The sequence below is a fragment of the Notamacropus eugenii genome, chromosome 1, assembly GCF_028372415.1.
Source record: "Notamacropus eugenii isolate mMacEug1 chromosome 1, mMacEug1.pri_v2, whole genome shotgun sequence".
Taxonomy (NCBI): Eukaryota; Metazoa; Chordata; class Mammalia; order Diprotodontia; family Macropodidae; genus Notamacropus; species Notamacropus eugenii.
The window spans coordinates 232,025,173-232,045,735 of NC_092872.1; the positions used below are offsets into that span (position 1 = coordinate 232,025,173).

At 40.9% G+C, this 20,563-nt stretch overlaps 2 protein-coding genes across 8 annotated transcripts in view; one reads left to right on the top strand and one right to left on the bottom strand.

Annotated features, from left to right (window-relative positions):
* Window positions 1–7,062: 7,062 nt before the first annotated feature.
* RPS24 (ribosomal protein S24) lies at window positions 7,063–13,437 on the bottom strand. 6 transcript variants are annotated; one of them, XM_072628062.1, is made up of 7 exons: window positions 12,925–13,289; window positions 11,278–11,343; window positions 10,973–11,182; window positions 9,777–9,887; window positions 9,132–9,149; window positions 7,607–7,628; window positions 7,063–7,146 (listed from the first exon to the last, which is right to left on the bottom strand). In XM_072628062.1, the coding sequence occupies exons 1-5, from the start codon at window positions 13,135–13,137 to the stop codon at window positions 9,144–9,146; spliced, it is 606 nt and encodes a 201-aa protein (XP_072484163.1). In that variant the 5' UTR covers window positions 13,138–13,289; the 3' UTR covers window positions 7,063–7,146; window positions 7,607–7,628; window positions 9,132–9,143. The 6 variants fall into 6 exon arrangements, with proteins under 6 accessions (XP_072484163.1, XP_072484164.1, XP_072484166.1 ...); XM_072628063.1 differs by lacking the exon at window positions 9,132–9,149 and having other exon boundaries at window positions 12,925–13,437; XM_072628065.1 differs by lacking the exon at window positions 9,132–9,149 and having other exon boundaries at window positions 13,071–13,286.
* A 6,783-nt stretch (window positions 13,438–20,220) lies between these two features.
* Window positions 20,221–20,563, top strand: part of POLR3A (RNA polymerase III subunit A) — a 49,510-nt gene continuing 49,167 nt past the window's right edge. Inside the window, exon 1 of one of the 2 annotated variants that reach the window (XM_072628066.1) lies at window positions 20,221–20,537. In XM_072628066.1, the coding sequence (XP_072484167.1) occupies window positions 20,494–20,537 (44 nt within the window). In that variant the 5' untranslated portion in view covers window positions 20,221–20,493. The remainder of the gene's footprint in view (window positions 20,538–20,563) is intronic. The other variant, XM_072628067.1, reaches the window with a different exon arrangement.

Here is a 20,563-nt window from a genome sequence, read left to right on the forward strand (position 1 = left end):
CGGGGAAGGCTTCATGGAGGAGACTGAACCTCATTCAAGCCTTGAAGGACCCCAAGGATTATGATATGCAGGGATGAAACACTTTCCAGGCCTGGAGATGGTCTGTAAGAATGAAGGTCAGGAAGGATCACATTGGGAGAACAGCTTATAGCCCAGTTTTGCTAGAACACGGGGCTGGAAAAGGAGGTGTCAGACAAAAAACACCAGGCTAGAAAGAAGAAAGTCACTGAAGGCATCTGAGCAAGGGAGTTAAGGGGAGTATATTCAATCACTTGGGGGAGGTGCTACTCTGGGCATCAATAAAAGCAAAGGCAAAGGATAGGGGCCATGGGGCAAGTCCAAGAAGTATAAAGGGAATATAAAATAATCTAATGAGGTTGGAATTTAGAGTACATAAAGGGGAATAGTATGGATCAGGACTGAGAAGACATAGAGAAGGTACAGAAAAAATAATCTGCATGTGGTATGATCTACAGTGATTTCAAAAGGTACAGTTAGGCATGTTTACCCCTGCCCAAAATATTCCTGGAAGTGGTCCTTATAACCATGTACACAGATTTTCTTAGCGAGATGAGCCCTTGTAAACAAACCACCAGAACCTGGCTAAATCTTTAGAAGAAAGGACAGTCTACTCAAATGTTGGCATCAGCCTCCCTCACATATCCATGATGGCAGGGCCTGAACAATCCTGTAGCTTTCCTTCATTTCTTTGTTCATACTACCCCCTAGTGATAGCTCTAGTTTTTAATAAAAAAAAAAAAAAAACCTTTTGCATTTTCTTTTCCTGGTGAATCACAAATTTCCATTTGCAGACCAAGATGCTAAGGGGATGCAACATTATGCCTTTACCTATAGCCATACATGTCTATTCATTATTCTTAGGATATGAATTGTATTTTGCTACCTCCAGAGTGTGGATCAATAGACATTTATTAAGCACCTAATATGTTACAGAAAGGCATAAAATAGTCCACATTCATATCACTGCTCCATTGCAATGCCCTCCCTCTTGCCCAAAGTCTTCTCCCTGTCATTCAAGGACCAGATCAAGTCCCATATATCCACAAAGGTATTAACACCTCAGCCCTGTTAAGTCTATTGTGGAATAATCATTCCCTCCACCGAACACTTACAGCTTGTCCACTCATTGCGAACTTTGCTGTGATGATGCTTAAACCGTAATTCTTCCAGGGTCCCTGGTTTCTACAGAGTGAGAACTTCCTTCAATTGTAGATCACAATCTACAATTTAGTAGATAAAGCCAAAGCTTAGAGAGGGTAAATGAACTTGCCCTTTGCTACAGGGTTTAACTCAGAAGGAGAATTTTTCTTGACACCAAACCCCACCTGATAAACTAGCCATACCAACTATAATAACATTTCCTTATAATAACGTTTATTTTCTTTAATTTCTTATAGTAATAGTTCTTTTGTATCCCTCATAGGCTTGGTCATTATTTTTAAAAATGCATTCTCAAATCAAACCTTAAACTGCTATATAAAGGTGAATTATCAGGTGAACTCATGATTTGTGTTTTGAAAGTTCAAGGTGATAAGACTGGTCTGTGTACTTTTAAAGGCAATATGTCCTAATTAACAAAGTAGAAAGAAAGTTAGATTTTGAATCAAAGGACCAAAATGTGAACCACAGTTTTGCCACTTAATGCTGTATAACCTTGGACAAGTCACTTCCACTTCTCTGGGCCTCAGTTTCCACATCTGTAAAATGAGAGTTATTCTGTGATCCCATGTTGCTACCTGAAATATATAAATGAAATGAAATCTCTCTTCCCAGGAGTATATTTGCTAGAAGATGGGATGCCCAGGTATAAGTTATGGAGTGACTGGTATTTTGATGTGGTACACAGGTTGCTTTAAGAAGGGTCAGAATTATCACCTGCCTACATAACATGCCTTCTCCCCCTATAGCTCAAATAGATTTCCTATTCCAGATAACTGTGATATCTACTTCCATTCTAATCCCTTTGTTGGATCATACTATGCACGTTGTCACCTCCCAGCTTTCTTATACAGTTTTCCTTACCTGAAATGCCCCTTCCCCAATACCAATCCCACCTATCCAGTGTGTACTATGGACTAAGAGTAGCAGCCTGTCCTCAACAAGGTTCTAACCACTATTTTGACCAGCACTTTTAGACCATAAGGAAGCAATAAGATAAGGAAGCTAAGGAAACTAACAGAAGCCAGATGAAGTTCACCTCAGAGTTAAGATTAAAACAACACACTGTATCTAATGCTGATTCAAAATTTCTTTTAAACACCTCTGCATCCTTGATGAAGGTCTTGGGCCTTCCCCAATGCCACCAAAACTATTTCAGGGATTCTGAAAAAAAAATTCTAGAAAATATAGGTGATATACAAACAATAGATCTCATCCTCTCCCCCAAAAAAGTGTAACAATAAACTTTGTTGAATTATTCAATAAATACTCAATTAAGACTTGATGTCTTTAATGGATTTATAATTTTTTTCAATATTGTAAACATTCCAACCCACTGATAGTGGTTTCATTACCCTTCAGAAGATCTACTTTAATAGTCGTAAGTTCACAGGTAGAAGACACCTCCTACTGTCAACTACTTCAACCCCTTCATTTTATAGATGAGGAAACTGAGGCTGAGAGATAACAAAACTTGCCCAAGACTGCCCAACCATCAAGTGGCTGGAGAGTCAGGATTTAAAAGATTCCCCCTTCTTTTCACTGTACCCTATTCTCTCCATTCCACTTACCAGCTGGAGCACTCAACCCATCACCTTTTCTGATCAAACATATTCTCAATGTTATGCCATGGTACTATGCTGTTGGCTATAAATGCCTACCATAACAGATCAAACAGATACTTTTAATTAAAGTACAATTTTACAGATGAGGCCAGCTGCATTCTTCATGGCTTAATATACTGAGGCAGTGCCATGTTCTTAGTAGCTGCTTAATAAAGGTTCAAGTGTAATTGAAACGTTTATCTGAAAATCCATAATTTTGCAAGCCCAGCTTTCCATGTCTTCACCCAAAATCATCTCCAGTTTTGCTGTTTTTTTCAAAAGCAGATCAAATCTGGAGTAACATTCACCCTAGGCCTCAAAGTTCTCATTCACTTGTCATTTGTCAACTATCAAGGGTTTTGTCAGCACACTTTATTCCTTATTTCCCAGTTTATAATCACAATCCCTTTAGTGTTCATTATAGTAAGAGGTCAAGGTTTCTTACCTATGAAAAAGGTGCCAAGAGATTTCATTTCCCAAGGTTAACAATGGCTTTTTAAGGGCATGTTTTATTCTTAATTAGGAGGGAGCATGCATTACCTTGTGCATGGTTCAATGTTCTGATGACTCAAATTTATTGATAAACTTCCTAAAATGTGGTGACTGGGACTGAACACAAAACTATAGACTTTCAGTAACTTAGCTTATTAAAACTGTAAAATATGTAGATGCATACAACCTGTTACATTAGTAACTGGTTTTTGCCTGCTTTTCCTTCATATTCCAGATGAAAATCAGGTTTTTTGGTAGAAAAATAAAAACTAGGAGGTCTAACATTTTTTACACTTTTCTAATAGTTTGTGAATGCATGGATCTTTGAAAGGTAGTTTCCCCTGCCTAGAATGTCTTTTCCTCACTACGTATCCAACCTTTTCTATGACCAAGAGATGTCAGCCAACACAGGCAAGCGCTGTCTAATCACAACTGCTAACGCTTACACTAACTCCAGCCCATAAGAAACCTATGAAGCATCACTTGGCCAAGGGAAAACTATAATAACAAAAGCGGCTAACATACTCCAAGCTTAAATTAAAGTAATGCTTTTTTACCATGTCTAGTGTTGATTCAAAGTCCATGGTCCCAAACAAATACCTGACTGAAGGTTAGGAAATCCTAACTTTTGCTACAACGTTGCCTTGTACATTTCTGAATCTTTAAAAAGTCCCACAAAAAAACTGTGTATTGTGTATAATTGGTATTACAGGTGAGGAAAACTTGAAGTCATTACCTAACAGAGGAAGGGCGTAATGAAAATAACATTGGTCAAAGGATTCTGGGTTCTGCTACTCATACTTCCTGTAAATTGCCCGACCCTATTTTTCTTTCTTGTAATATTTATAAATTTGTATCCTCCAGTGAATTTTTTAAAGTTTCAGTCTCAACTCTGGCAAACTCATGGTAGTTTCTTGTTTTGTAAGCCAAAATTATCAAACGTCTTTATGTGCTTTTTTTTAAGTCAACATATTTACGAAGGACTAGGTATTAAACACTGTTGGAAAAACATAGAAGCATGATATCCCCTATCTTCCAGAATTTTACATTCTAATGGAGGAAGACAAGAGAGGAAGAAAGGGAAGAGTAACAGCATTTTAAAGAAATAGTCAAGAATACTTAAAGATCTGCTCCTCATCAACCTCAACAAACATCTCAATTAAACTGTGACAATAAAGAATGCTGGAATGCCACATGTGACTTTGGGCAACACTATTTCATTACCAGATGATACTAGAAGACCTTGAAATCGAATCTTACGATCTTGTAAGCATTTTTCTCACAGGATGGTAGTTTTATTAGATGGAGCCAGAACCCAAGATCCCAAAAGACCTTCCTTATTTTGTGCAAACTATTTTATCTCAAGTCATAGGGAAATCCAAGCTTAAAATAAGGATGCTGTGATTGATGAAGATAATTTTTAGAGGAGGAAAACTTGTTTCCATACAAGAAAATTTTCCATAAAGCTAAATCATTTTACAACACAAGATTCCTTATGTATTTTGAAAACAAAAAGCAGAATACTAAACACAATGTAACCTCTGAAATATGGCCCTCATAAAATATAAGCTTCTTAAGGGCAAGTACTATTTTTATCTTTTAATCAGTTTTATGTTATTTACACACAGCACACAGCAGCCACTTATATTTTCTGACCATCCACTGTTTACACTGCCCCCACCACAGGGTAGGGACCAAGTATTGTTAACTTCTTCCCTTTAAAGAATCTAAGCACATAACATATTCAGTGAGTATTACAAATGGCTAAACACTTCTTTATAATAAAAGATCTGTCCCAATTATACCTAACTTAGGCTAATATATTATAAATTTCTACCACACTGTAAAGGAAGCTAGGGAAAGACTATTATTTAGAAGACTTGAAAAGCCAACGGATGTTCAAATAAATTAGATGTTTTCCCAATTAAAAATTAGGCTAGAATAGAAATTCACAATTAAGTACCTATTTCAAAGGCAGGAAAACTAGGTTCTGAGAAAAAAAAATCAATGAGCAAACATGATGTTAACAATAGCACTAAAAAACAGTATTTTCTCCCCAGATCATGCTTAGCTCAAGTTAAAAGAAAATGTCCCTCCTGCTACTTACAGAGGTATTTGCAATTGCCAACCACCTGCAGCATACCTGCTTCCCTATCTGGGCCCCCTTCTAGACCATTTCAGGACACCCACACAATATGCAGTTTCCTACCTTCACTCCCTCCTCCTTCAGCCACCTGCTAAACCACCTTCCCTTTTCCTTACTCCTTCAGTTTTACAACTATCTTATCAACTGTCATGTTCTCGGAATGGGATATGATCCCATCTCTTCTCCTTAACAGTACCATTCATCATCCCTATAATTTTCTGGACCACAGTGATTCTCTCCCCTGATGATCAGTCATGTGTGTTTTGTCTCCATTAGAACGTAAGCTCTTTATTATGAGACTTTGTAGTTGAAACTCCTGGTAGCTAGGAGGCACTTAAAATGCTTAGTTTACATTTGTATCTCTGGTGCTTGGGACACGGTAAGTCCTTGATCAATAAAAATGCAATTAAACATTAGTATTGTACTACCATCTTGTGAGAACAAACTGAAAAAAATCACTGGTTTTAGTATTCTAATAGCTGATATCAATTGTTTTATCTCTAAAAATACACCATTCTAGACATAAACCAAAAGTAATGACTACTTTTATAGACATGTCACTTGCTGAATATGGAGAGGGTAGGGGAGCACCTTCTAAATCAATTCATGAGATATTCCAAAAGTCAATAGTTGAGTTGATATATATACACACACATATATTTGTTAGTATATCAAAATTTGTGTTCAATAGTTAACAGATTCTGCCTTGTTGCTGAGTCATTTCAATTGTGTCCAACTCTTCATCACCGCTTTGTGGGGGGGGGGGGTTTCTTGGCTAAGATACTGGAATGGGGTTTGCCATTTCCTTCTCCAGCTCATCTTACAGATGAGGAAACTGAGGCCAACAGAATTAAGTGGATTGCCCAGAGTCACATAGCTACTAAGTGTCTGAGGATGTTGGGGATGGAAGCTCAATTCCATGTGGACAGTCTCAGGCAGGTAAAGGTGGGAACTTCTAAATCTTAGAGTTCTCATGAAGCCCCCCATGAAACACAAGGGAATCGAGGAGTGAGACCGAGCTATCTCGTGTATTTCCGCCTCTTCCCGGGAGAAACGTGATGGGAGGAGCATCCCCGCCCTCGAGACTGTCCCGGATCTGGGCACACCTATTGTTATCTAACAGGCACGGTATTCAGGTGCAAACTACACGGCCGGAGAGCTTAATTAGGGTCAGGAAAGCCTGAAGGCGCTCTTAGCGCGGAGGGGCCCTGACAGGACAGAAGGCTCCATTTTTCCTCTCTTCGCTCTCCGCTCTCCCCTCCCCCTCTCTCCCCACTTCCACTTCTGCTTCCAATCTCTTACTGTAAGATCTTTGCCTCCTTGGGAGATTTCTCTCTCCCTCCTAAGGAAGAGCTCCCCCTGCACATGTAACCAGGACCCTGAATAAAGCCTAACCCTTGTTCGACTCCGGAAAGTCTCTTCTCTCATACGTTTATCCAGTTTGGCCAACCGAAGACCTGGGACAGGTAAGGTAAGACTCGGGTAGCCCTCAGGCCTCTAGGCCTGGCATGAGGACAGATATGAACTCAGGAAATTAAGTCCTGCTAATTCCAAGCCCAATGCTGTTCACTGCATCACCTAACTACCACCCCAGATTCTACTTAATTTCAAAGTTTTTTATATACAAAATCCACTGAAGACTTTTGAAGTTTTTACAGTTTATTTATGCTCTGATGAAAAATTATCTTCACAGATAAACAAGATCCATAGTGCCTTTTATTCCTTCTGTAAATAAAAAATAAAATATACTTAAGTCAGTTACTAAGATTCTAAGTTGGCAATTAACAAATCAAATATCCATGCAAAAACATGTATTATGCATATGTAGAGCCTATATCAGATTGCACACCATCTTGTGCAAGGGGAGGGGGAGAAAATTTAGAACTTAAAATCTTATGGAAGTGAAACTAAAAAATAAATTAAAAAAAAGGAAAGCATTATTAGTAAATCAAAAACCTGGTTATTTTGGTCAATGTACAATATAACAGTAAAACAAGAGTTAAATGAATGTTAATTTTAGTAAGTTCCGACTACTATTAAAGGTTTAGTTTTGGATATTAAGATGCTATCAGGGCTCTTTATAGAACATTTCTACATCTACTTCCTAATGTACATGCTTCTCTAAACTGGTATATCAGTAACTAAAAAGACTACTCATCTAAACAAAAATCTTGAATTACACTACCTGTTATGAAATCTCCAGCTCACTGAATCAGTGGCAGCAGGAGGGAGAAAGATAAAGGAAAGAAAAGTGTCATTAATAGTTACTTTCAAACTTCAAAGGTAAAATGCATGTAAGTGCATGCAATCAAATACCTCACAGTTTTCTTTAGCTTTTCACAGAGTAGCACTCAAGTCAGTTAAGTACTTATTTCTAGACAGTGATTTTAATCTTACCACTTGTGGGAAGATAGTCCCAATCACTACTGGATTCAAAGAAAACAGGGTGACTAGTGACTGGTAATCTCAAAATTAAAAGCTCATTCATTATACCTAGGTACTGTGACAAACCAGACTACTAAATCCACTCGTGGTGTAGATAAACCAAGTCCAAGTACTCAAAACAACCTTCTATGATCAACTATATAAACTGACTCAAGGACCAGCATGATAAATTATGGAACTGCACTTGGAGTTAAGTTTAAATTTTCATGCAATCAATTTTCTTTCAAAGGATTTTAACTGACATACTTAAAGGAAGAAAACAGAAAAACAGAATTTAGCTGAAGCTAAAACTTGCAACTACTTTTGACAATTGGCTGAAAAGAACAATTGATATAGGTGCTTCCAACAGTCTTTTATGCTAAGTTCCCATAGAACTGTTAACATTACTAATTGTACCTGATCTTAGAATTGATCATTATGACTTTTCAGACAAATGGACAATATGACACTGACAGCACACATAGAGGCTATCACTTAACATTATGTACTCTCTGACAAAATATCAGCAATTAAGACTCGAAAGCTAGAAATCTGAATGGGAAAAAGAAATCAATGTGTTAAATATCTTTCAATCTCATCTCAAAGATAAATTGTGACAATCTTTTTTCATTCCTGGACCCTGCTGGGCCAACTTTTGAAAGTTTTGAAGAAGCAAATGACACACTGAGAACCAATCATTCAAAATGCTTATTCTTAGTGGTGTCACTAAGAAAATAATCACAGGATTTTTAATTTTATCAATGCCCAAGGCTGCAAAAAATATTGGTTAAACTCCAATTTATATTGGAGTCAGAACATTTCTGATCAACTAAAAAAAACTTATCTACTATAGTTCTTTTCACAAGACACTAGAAATTAACTAAAAAAAGATGAGAGACTGGTGTTAATGCAAAAAAACAAGTTTCCGTTTGGAAAGCAACTAGCACAAAATGGTCACTGTACATTTCCTTTGTGGTGGATCACTTAAAACTTTTACAAATAATTAAATGGCCATTTTTTTCCTGGACACATTTTCCCAACTGCAAGGTAAACAACTTTCTTATTCTGAGACACCACCCCTATGGGTAATCCACAACATAACATGCATTTCAGAAACGAAGCTAATCAGTTTCCACTTCTTTGGTCTTTAACTGTCCTTGTTCTAAAGCATGATATTCTGTACTACAGAATACCATACCAAAGTCCAAAGCAGACATGCAAAGCAGAAACAAAATGTGAGTGTGATGCAGTCTCTACAATCATCACGCTGTGTTCAAACTCAGTACCTGCTAGACACTTCATTTCTGATGAACAAGAAATCCAAGAAAGTATGGAAGAAAGGCAAAAGAAAAGGTTACGACTAAATGTGGCAGAAGAACTTGTTTAACCATTTAACAACCCACCATCTTAATGTCATTCAGACTCTAAACTGCTTAGCACAACATTTTATAAAGCTATCAGCAAGAGACATGATTCATGGGGAGCTGGAAAGTAACACAGCAAACTTAATACAAGAACTACTTCTCCAGCCCACTAGGGAGGTATGCATCACGCTGATTCAAATATATTGTTCCTTGGGTAGGCAGCAGTTTTAAAGACCTGATTAAGTCCTAGAGAACATGTGCTGCCTGCCCATGATGATGAATGAACAGAACCTAAACGAAAGGAGGCTTTTCCATTCCAATTTCCAGAAGCTAGGATCAGTATAAATGAACCAACGCAGAACCCAAACTACCAAGTTATAAAGTGGCAAAGCTAAACTACCAAAAAGCATTCTACTGTATAGCTTCTTAAAAATATTACCTTCTGTTATCCAGAAAAAGTAGGGGAAAAACATTAAGAAAGGTTATTCAATGAAAAGCCCTTCCCTTCTATAAAATCAATTTTATACTGCATTTATTTACATTGAGGTTCTTCCCTCAATACTCTACCTTTTTGCCAGCACCAACATTTGCCTTTGCAGTACCCCTGACTTTCTTCATTCTGTTCTTGCGTTCCTTTCGCTGCTTTCTTGATGTCTTTTTCTTCTCATACAAGCCATGCTAAATGGGGGAAAGATTAAATACTCAAATGAACATGCTGTCCAATAATGCCAATACTCCTCCCTATCTACTAGTGGACACCAAGCTCCTTAAAGGTGCTCTGATCCCATCCCACCCACAGCTAGGGTCCAGCCCCAGGCCCACTGGGCCTTGAACACTCTAGTGCATTGATTCCATTCTTTGTGGAAGGAATGTACGAACATCCTGTAAGTCAGTCATTCCATTAAAACCAGAAAGGAGCTGACAACCCTGGAAGCAAAAGGGAAACATAATCCCAGCATTCTATGCAAAGGCATGAAATTTTGCTTGAAAACCTCATCATCTACCTTGAGAGACTAAACCTATTCTCATTTCACCATCTACCATTTCATTCAACTCAAGAGTATCTTCATAATATCTACTGACTGGCAAAATTCTGAGAGGATCGGACTCAAGTCAAAAAGCAGTAATCCAGGTACTGTGAAAAGGCAGGCCTTGCCTCTGCAACCCAGCAGAGGGGAAAGACAACATGAAAACTATATGCACACAAAACATGCAGAGGGTAAAGAGGCAACCTTAGACATTGGCATTAAGGGGCTTCTTGCAGAAGGCAGGATTTTAATTGAGTGAGACATCAAGACCAGAAGACACAAATGAGGAATTCCAGGCACAGGAGATGAGTGAAAATGCAGCTGGGAGAAAAGAACTTTGAACAGAACAGTTTCAGTTGAAAAGCTGTGGAGAGCCAGCCTATAGGACTGAAAGTGAGAGGAAAGGAAGAAGCGCTGATTATAACTGTGGACAGCCTTCTCAAGTTCAGCCACAAGAAGGGAAAGTATAGGAAGATAGTAAGATGGGTCAAAGGTGGGTGGGGGGGTTGTGAGGGTAGGGGAGAAATAGGCATATTTGTGGGCATAAAAGAAGCAGCCAATAGACAGGGAGAAATAGAAGATTTGCAAGTAGTAATCAGAGATGACAGAAGGGACAATCTACTGCAGAAGACAAGATAGAATGGGATTGCCTTTACCAGAAAGGCCCTTTCTTTATGTACTTCAAATTTTTATGTGCTGCTCCATTACATTAATAATCAATTACAAGGTACCTACCCTTGCAAGTCTGTGCTTTGGTTCATTTTTCTTTGCATAGTCAAGAGAATCATAAATCATGCCAAAGCCTGTTGTTTTGCCACCACCAAAATGGGTTCTGAATCCAAAGACAAAAATGACGTCTGGAGTTGTCTTGTACATCTTTGCTAGTTTTTCTCGAATTTCAGTCTTGGGCACTGTGGCCTTTCCAGGATGAAGAACATCTATAACCTAAAAAAAGTGCAGTGCATTTATTATTTTGTATTCCTTTAATAAAGCACAGCATAAGAAATTAAGGTTTAAAAAGTAAACCTGACTGATCTTACCATCTGTTTACGCTGAAGAAGTCTGTTTGTCATGAACTTCCTGGTTCTGATGGTTACTGTGTCATTCTGCAAATGTAAAAGAAATGAAGAAAAATTAAGGAAGGCAGTCTAGTGTAATAAAGATGGTTTCAAAGTCAAGAAGACCTGAGTTCAAATGCAGCCTGACACACATACACACTAGCTATGTAATGCAGATTAAGTCAGCTAGCCTCTCAGGGTTTCAGACAACTCCCTAGGACTAACTATAAGGTAAGATCTACATGGACATAGTCAGATTCCCCACTGCTCGTTTCCAAACAGCAAAATCACAGACCAAACTAAAATAACTCAATCAGATTTTGGTCATGGGGCCCAGCCCACAGCATTTTCCATTCATACTACAGTTTAAGTTCTTATTCTAAATGGAAACTGTCTTAAAAGTATCGTTACAAAGGCATCATCAGGAAAGCTACTTCTGTGTGGTCCATCTCAAGAGTTTAATTCAAGCTGCCATATCATCTTGGGTCCTACTTTCCACACAGGGCCTTTGCAATAGTGCTTCATGATGACATTTAAGATTCTGGGGAAATCTATCAAATTCAGTATCATCCTAAGTCATTAATCTGTCAGGTTTTTTTCATTCTTTTACAAGGGCCAGCTGTCTAGGAAGGAGAGAAAGAGGGATATGCAGAAGAAAATGTAACATTAAAAAAAAAGATAGTAAAAATTGACAAAAAGGAGAAAAATCCCCTAAAATCAGTACAGTAGCAGAACCAAATCAAAGTAGTCTGGTTTAGTCAGATTTCTAGACATTGACTCCCAAATGCTATTCTAAACAGCAGCACAATTTAAAATAAGTGCAAAATGTCTAGCCACCAGAATACGTGGCTTAGGGTAACTTACCTCCGTGGCTCTATGCTAGGCACTAGGGATACAAAAGTGAAAAATGTTTACAGTCTAAGAAGAGTTATAATAAACAGCATAACGAAATAAGAATTTATTTCACTTCAAGTCGGTTTGAGCTCCTGTGTCTCCTGGGGTGCCTTCCAACTTTTAAATTCTGTGATTCTGGTAAATCCCTAACTTGGGACAAACCTCCCTCATCCTGCATTTCCTCATTTGGGGTAAAAAAATTTTAAAAAAAACCAAAAAACCCTACCTGGGATTGTACACCAAACCTTTTAACAGCCTCGGGCTGGGGACCACCACCTCCCGTGGCTGAGGAAGATTCTCTACGTTTTCCCTACAACTTAATCCCTTTCTACAACCACAGGAAGCAGAGGGAAACGAGGCCCTGCACGTTATCTCGCAATTTAGAAAAAGAGGGGAAATCTAATGACGGAACAGTCAGTGCCCAGAACACCTGGACACGACACGCGTCAATCCACTGCGGGCTTCCCATTAAAGCGTTTAGGGTCAAAGCAGCTCGGAATTAGGGCCACGCCAGGCCCCGGCACCCGCGGGGGGACGGGGGGGTCCCTCTCTCATTAGAACCGACTCGTTTCTATTTGGTAGTTTAGACAACGAAGGATCAGCAAGGCGGCAGGGAACCGTCCACAGACTAGGCCGCAGCCCCAGCCTCCCTTGCCCGCCCATCCCTCCCCCTCCCGCTCCCGAGGCCCCAAACCAGCCCAGCCCGGCCCCGTGCCCCTTCTGCCCACAACTCGCCGCTCGTGGAGCGCGGTTCCCGGCTAGTTTCAACATCGGAGCGGACAAGAGGCCTCCAGGAGACGGGCTGAGAGAAGAGTCGAGATCCGAGCCGAAGGATGGCGCAGATGCGAGACGGATGGCGTCTAGAACCCAGGAAGACTCACCATGGTGGCGACCGGCTCCTCTTGCAGCAGGAGAGGAAAAGGGCCGCGACAGGCAAGAGCCAATCATATCAGAGCTTGCCCAAGGACCCCAGCGGAAGGGGAGGGCCTTAGACTTTGGGAGCTACCGTGAAGATTGCCTGATTGAAAAAGACCAAAGGTCTCCCTCCATCTCCTTTCTTGAACCCCAGTAAGGGCACCTTCCTTTCTGGTTCTGTGGCCAAGCTAAGGAAACACTTCCTACCTTTATGGAGTCACAGGAAGGCGACGGTCCCAGGTGCCGAAGCTGCCCAGGACATAGCCTGACTGAAAATGCCAAAGCTACGCCTCCTTTATCTCCATGAGCCCAGGTTTCTTTGTACCTAACCACGTGACCTTCTCCAGCTCATGCATATTTGTATTATTTGTGGGTCCTTTACATGATGAATAGGGACTGAACTGGGGATTGATGTGCATAAGATAGGGCACTCCCAGATGAAGAAATCCCTCCAGCAATGCACAAAGTCCAGTTTAAATAAAACTACAGGTAGAGAGGGACTAATGTACAATGAGTCTGAAAAGGTAGGAGGGAGTCTATGCCAGTCATTCAAAAGTCAAAAAGCATTTATTGAGTTTATTATTTTAAGAAAAAGGTTGCTACGTGCCAGACACTGTGCTATATATATATATGTACATATATACATATATGTATATATGTGTGTATGTGTGTGATATATATGTATATGTATATATCCCAGGAATTCAAAGAAAGGAAAATAACTGGCTACATCCAATATTTATTTATATAAGAGATGATAGGTAATTTCAGAAAGCAGCTGGGGGGGCCAGGGCAAGACTTCAACAGAGGGGGAATTCAAGATGGTTCTTGGCTCAGGAAGACTAAGACACAGAGTGAAAGGGAGAGAGCATTCCAGGCATGGCATTTATTTTGAGTGAGGGAGGGCCGTGCAGGTCACCAGTCTCACTTCTCCTCCAGAGCCATCTGAATCCAGTGGCCTGATATTCATCAGGATGACTGGAGATGACCCAGGATGAGGCAATTGGGGTTAAGTGACTTGCCCAAGGTCTCACAGCTAGTGAGTGTCAAGTGTCTGAGGTGAGATTTGAGCTCAGGTCCTCCTGACTCCTTCACTGGTGCTCTAGCCACTGCACCACCTAGCTGCCCCAGGCATGGGATACAGCCAATGCAAAGACACAGAGATGGGAAATGAAGTGTTCAAGTAAGCTACTGTAGCTGTATTTTAAAGGGTGTGGAAGGGAGCAAAGCATGAGAATGTCAGAGAAATTCTCATTTGATCCTGGAAGTAATAGGAAGCCATTTGTTTACTGAGCAGAGAAATGGCATGTTCAGAACTGGGCTTTGGGAATATCACTTTGGCAGCTTTGTGTGGAGGATGGATTGGAAAGGAGAGAAACTTGAGAGAGAAAGGCCAATTAGGAGTCTATTTCAATAGGTGAAGAGGTCCTGAACTGAAATGGAGACCATCAGAGTGAATAGAGGGGTATGGATGCTAAAGGTGACATGAAGGTGGAAGGAATGTCTTGGCCACTCATTGGATAGGTAGGATACAGGAGAGAGAAGAGTCAAGAATGAATGAGATAGAAGACTTCAGTAACTAGAAGAATGGTAGTGCATTCAACAGAAAAAGTTGGTTTCAACAGAAAAAGAACAGAAGGTTCAGTTCTGTTTTTAGAGGAAGATAATTAGTTCTGTTTTAGATGTGTAAATCAAATTTTAAAACAGCAGGAGCCTTACATAGATATAGACAATATGGGAATTTGTTTTGCTTAACTGTACATATTTGTTATAAGGATTTTTCTCTTTTTTCTTTTAAATTAAAAGGAGAAAATAAATTCTTGTTCATTAAAAAACAAAGTAAAATGAAACATAGAAGGCAACATGAATATGGAGGAATGAGGGTGGAGTTGGAATTGATGAAATTGGTACCTAAAGAAAAGGGGACCAAAAAAGGTTTGAAACAGACACTGTAGAAAAAGGAAAAGGATGCACAAAAATACTTATAGCAACTCTTTTTGTAGTAGCAAAGAACTGAAATTGAGGGGATGCCCATCAACAGAGGAATAGTTGAACAAGTTGTGGTATGTGATTTTGATGGAATACTACTGTGCAGCAAGAAAAGATGAACAGGATGGTTTCAGATAAACCTGGGAAGACTTATATGAACTGATACAAAGTAAAATGAGCAGAACCAGGAGAACACTGGTCACAGTAACAGAAATATTGTAACAATAATCAATTGTGAAAGAAGTAGCTACTCTGATCAGTATGATGATCCCAGACAGTTCCAAAGGAGCCATGATGAAAAATGTTATCCACCTCCAGAGAAAGAACTAATGATGAACTCTGAGTACAGATTGAAACATACTTTTTTCACTTTATTTTTCTTGCTTTTTTATATGGCATTTTGAGGTTTACAATGCACTTTCCTCCAAATAGTCCTAAGAAGTGGGAGTTGCTGGTAACATGGGTGAATGGAGTTGTGAGATACAGGACCCAGAGAGGTAACTTAATTTGCCTAAGGTAGTAAGTAGCAGACTTGAAACTTGAACTCTAGTCTTCTGACTCTAATCCAGTAGTAGTCCATTAGAGCCATTAGGATTGCAAGATTTAGAGCAGTTTAGGAATTACTTAGACCAACATTTGTGCTTTGTTTTGCCCCCATGAATATCAACGTGATTAGAGATGGTGTGAGATGATGTGCTGGATATGATGAGGGTTGGAAAGGGGGAGGGGGGTAAGACACACCCCCCCCCCTCCAAATGCCAGAGTACAGGAGCAGGTCTCCTGGAATGAATTCTCTGACTTGAGCATTCTTGAAGTCAAGGTGATAAAGATTTATTACACTTTTCAGAGAGCAAGAGTTCTTAGGGAACCTGCAACCTTAGAGGGGTACAGCTGAAGTTTATATAGCATATTCTATAGTAAGACATGTGCCAAATATATTAAGTAGATGATTCAGGGTGGGATTAGGGAGTGGTTGAGAAGTGGTTAGTTCTTAAAGGAATGTGCACTTTTAGTATCCACTAAACAGGTATTTTACCCAGAGTTCATTGGGAAATAGCCCAAGGGCTGGTGGAGGTGTGGTTTTACGCCTGAATGGTCACTAAATCAATTAATGGTCAGACCAATCAGGCTGCTCTCATCAATGTCTTGTTAGACAAGATAAATGTAAGGTAGTATACATATATCTAAGTCTAGGACACATATGATTGGTAAGTGAGTAGTAAATATCTTTATGACCCAGTACACAGCCAGTTCAGCCAGTTCACAGCTGAGTCAAACTAATAAATTCTATAGGTTCAGCTGGCTCCTGTATCAGGAAGAGAGACCTAGGGCAGGCTGTCTTTCGGCTAGGGAGACACTGCCAGGGATAGTGTTTTGAAGCTAGGGAGAAATGTGATTTTGGAGAGACATGATTTTAAAATTGGGGTCCAAGCACATGTACCCAAGCACCCCCTCAGATAGAGCACTTCAATGGCTGTGGGCAAGTCACTTAACTTCTGTCTGTCTCAATTTCCTCATCTGTAAAATGGGAATAACAGCATCTACCTCAGGGATCAAATGAGATCATTTGTAATGTACTTTGCAAACCTTAAAGCACTTATATAAATGCTAATTACTCTTATTATTATTATGCACCCCCCCCTTTTACTTTTACTGATTAGGAAATCAAGGCCTAGGAAAAATAAAATAACAAGCATAATTAGAATGTTTACTGAGGACATTTATTAAGACAGTCGATGCCCTCAAGGATCCTCATCCTAGTGGGACAACACACACAGGGGAAACATGGACCTCTCTGACCTTCAGTTTCCTCATCTGTAAAATAGAAATCATATTTCCTCTGAATTGATGTGAGACTCAAATGATATAATGTAAGGTGATTTTTAAATACAAAAACACTATATAAATGTTATTATTATTGATTCTTCATCATAGGTCACATTTCATAGTTCTTTTACTTAAAAAAAACTTGTGAGGATTATTTTCCCCATTTTACAGATAAGGAAACTGAGGCTTAGAAAGATTGAAGAACTCTGGGACCACTCTCTTAAAATTACTTTGTATTTACTGATAATCATTTAATATAAATTTTTGGACTTTAATAAGAACCAGAGCTTGAATTAAGAAAAGCCTGGACCTAACAGTCTCATTGTTCTCTGAAGTAAACTCAGAGAATACCTCTTCCTATGTCAACAAAGCCAGATGGGGCTGACTTAGCATTCCTTAGGAGACCACACTATCTTAAATAATGGGATGTTTTCCATTTCCTATGGCATGTTAATGGCAAAAAACCACAGATATCCTGGGTCACAATTTCACTGAAGCTTTGTCAACTCTGTTAAAAATACCTTTTCCTATATCAGCAAATTCAAAGACCTGCTTATGATAGGATGCCTACAACCAGAGTGGTGGGATTTTTCTCCTTATCTTGTGTCACAGAGATATATGCTATTTACACATCCTGGGATCATAAATTCCAACTGACACTGCTTTGTTAATTGTCTTGTCTCACTAAATTTAGAATCTGTTCAGCTAAGAGTTCCTTTCTCATGGTAAAATGTATTTAAGCCTGACCATTCTTGTACTGAGCAGTCAGAAATTTTCATTTCTGGCTCCATGATCATGTATGGTTAGCTTAAAGGAATAAAAAAAGCATGCATTTAGTCTGTTGCCTTTTCTTTAACCAAACTTTCAGGTCCACATTACTTATCTATGTTCCCATTACAACTCAGTGTAGTTAGAAACACATTACACTCCTTGAGAACAAGGACTGTCCTTTGCCTCTTTTTGTATTCACAGTGCTTAGTACAGTACCTGGCACAGAGCAGCCCTTAATAAATTTTGATTGGATTGGATTGGGTTGTGTTAACTCTTTGAGGGTAGAAACTGTTTCATTTTTTGATCTTACATCTCCAGACCTATCTTTATTGAATAAATTGAACTGAATTCAATTATATGTAACAGCTCCCAGTTCTGACCTCTCTCCTCTTGGTTACCTTGCTCCCTCCGTTCAGCACAGGTGGGTGACCATCACTCTAGCCATGATTCTGTCCTCAAAACTAACATAGACCTGGGGTGAGAAGGGATAGTTTAAGAAACAATAACAAGCTAACCAAAAAGAGGGTCTTTAAAATCCTTTAAAATTCACTTTGTAAATCTTTCCTAGTTGGTTGTACATGAACCATCACACATTCCCTCATGAACCTCTCTGGGACTCAGACAATCAAGACATTAGTTGAAAAGCTATCCAGAAACCCTTCATTTGCACGATGTAGATGCTAATGAAGGTTTTTCCTTCTAATTCAGATTCTAGCCTCCCTGAATCCTGATTTATCCTAATGGAGTTTGGTCTTCATGTTTTTTGTCTTCTTAAAAACATATTCCAGACAATAATATGCCACAGGAAGACAAAGATATGGTGGAAAGAGGGTTGGGACTTGGCATTTGGAAAATCTAGGTCTGAATCCCACCTCAGCCTTTTCCTGGGTTGCTACAGGCTACCAACAAATCTCCTCTCTAATCTGTTTTATCAACATGATCAATCAGTTAGTAAATTGTTTGGTCCACAACCATCAAAGAGATAAGGTGCAAAATGTTTAATCAGCCTTGTTGAGCCTGTTATCTGGGAAATGGCATAATATCTATTACTACCACAGCAAAGATAAAGTACTTTGTAAAATTAATATACAGATTAGATTAGTTGAAAGCATTTATTTAGCCTTGTGGAGGGCCAGGCATTATCAGTGGCCATCAAATACACAAACGAATATTTGAAAGGGCAAACTTCTGTTATTTACAGTTTGTTAAACAAACAAACAAACAAACAAGATCAGGAGGACTTGATTCCAAATCCAGTTACCTCCAAGGAGGGGGAAGTTATTGACTTTGGAAAGATGTAATACCTAATATTTATATATGGTACGTTAAGATTTACAAAGCATTTTACATATGTTATCTTATATTTACATATATACAACATATTTACATAAATAAAATATATTATATATTGTATATATGTATCATTGCCATACACACAAATCATGTTTGCTTTTTGTATTTTCTTCTGAATTATTTTTATATTTTCCCAGATTTTTGTTTATTTTTATTATTCCCTAGCAGGTCGAGATTCTGTTATTCTACAGTTTCTGTTCCTTCACTTCAAGAGTCTTCCCCAGGGACTTTTCGATCTTTCCCATTTTCCCTTTCTTAGGATGAATTAAGCGGGAGACGAGTTCAAATCCTCCCTGCGAAAGCAGCCGCACGAGCGTGGGTCTGGACCACTGACCCTCCGAAGTGACATCTAACCAAGGGCCACCCGCAGGCACAGGAGCCCTCCGCACCGTCGGTCCTGCTCCCGGACCAGCCCTCGGAGACATCCTGGGGGGAGGAAACTCTCGGGGAAGGGGTCCTCCATTCATTCCCTCCCCCTCTCCCCGCCCCTCCCCGTCCCCTCCCCCCGCCCCTCCCCTCCCCCGCCCCCGCCCCTCCCCGCCCCCGCCCCTCCCCCTCTCCCCGCCCCCTCCCCTTCCCCTCCCCCCGCCCCTCCCCGCCCCCTCCCCTCCCCCTCTCCCCGCCCCTCCCCTCCCCCTCCCCCCGCCCCTCCCCTCCCCCTCTCCCCGCCCCTCCCCGCCCCCTCCCCTCCCCCTCTCCCCGCCCATTCCCCGCCCTCTCCCCCTCCAAGAGCAGGGACTGGAATCTCCCCGGTCTGGGGTCGCCCAGGGCTTTGCATACAGGTGGTGCTTAATAACGACCCATTTCTGTATTCATTGATTCGTTCCTGGCACACGTGGCGGTCTCCCGTGACCTCCCGGGGTCACATGTGCCCATCCTGCCCCTGATGTCTGCGTGTCCGAGCTCGCACCAGCGATGGCCGGGCTTCGGTTCCCCGCCAGAGGCCCCTCCAGGTCCGCCTGCGCTCCCCTGCTCCATCACACGTGTAAGCTCCCCGCGGGCAGTGGCTTCCATCTTTATCAGTTGTGTCCTCAGCCTGAGCACAGGGCCCGGCACACGGCAGGCGTTTGATCAGCGTCTCCTGGCCTGGGTTGGCCTGGCTGGCCTCCACTTCCAGGCTCTGGCCCCTCTTAGCGCGGTCTCCCTCTTCCACCTGCTGCCGCAGGAGGAGCCGGCGGAGAGGTTTTCCAGCGCTGTGACTGCACTTCCCGGGAGCGCACCCAGGGGGCGGTGGAGAGCGACTGCGGTGCGCCCCGCTCCAGCGCCTCTCCTCTTGTCCGGAAGCCGGAACAGGAAGTGGCCGTCGGGCTATCGCTACGGAAGCCGAGTTGGGTCTGCGGCGGCTGCGGCGGCGAGAGGGAGGCCGAGCCCGTCCCCGCGTGTACCCGACCCGCCTTCTCTCAGCGTCCCGGGCCGCGGCCCCAGGAGCCTCCAGAAGCAGCCGCCACCATGGTGAAGGAACAGTTCCGCGAGACCGATGTGGCCAAGAAAATGTGAGGAGACGGGGGATCAGAGGTCA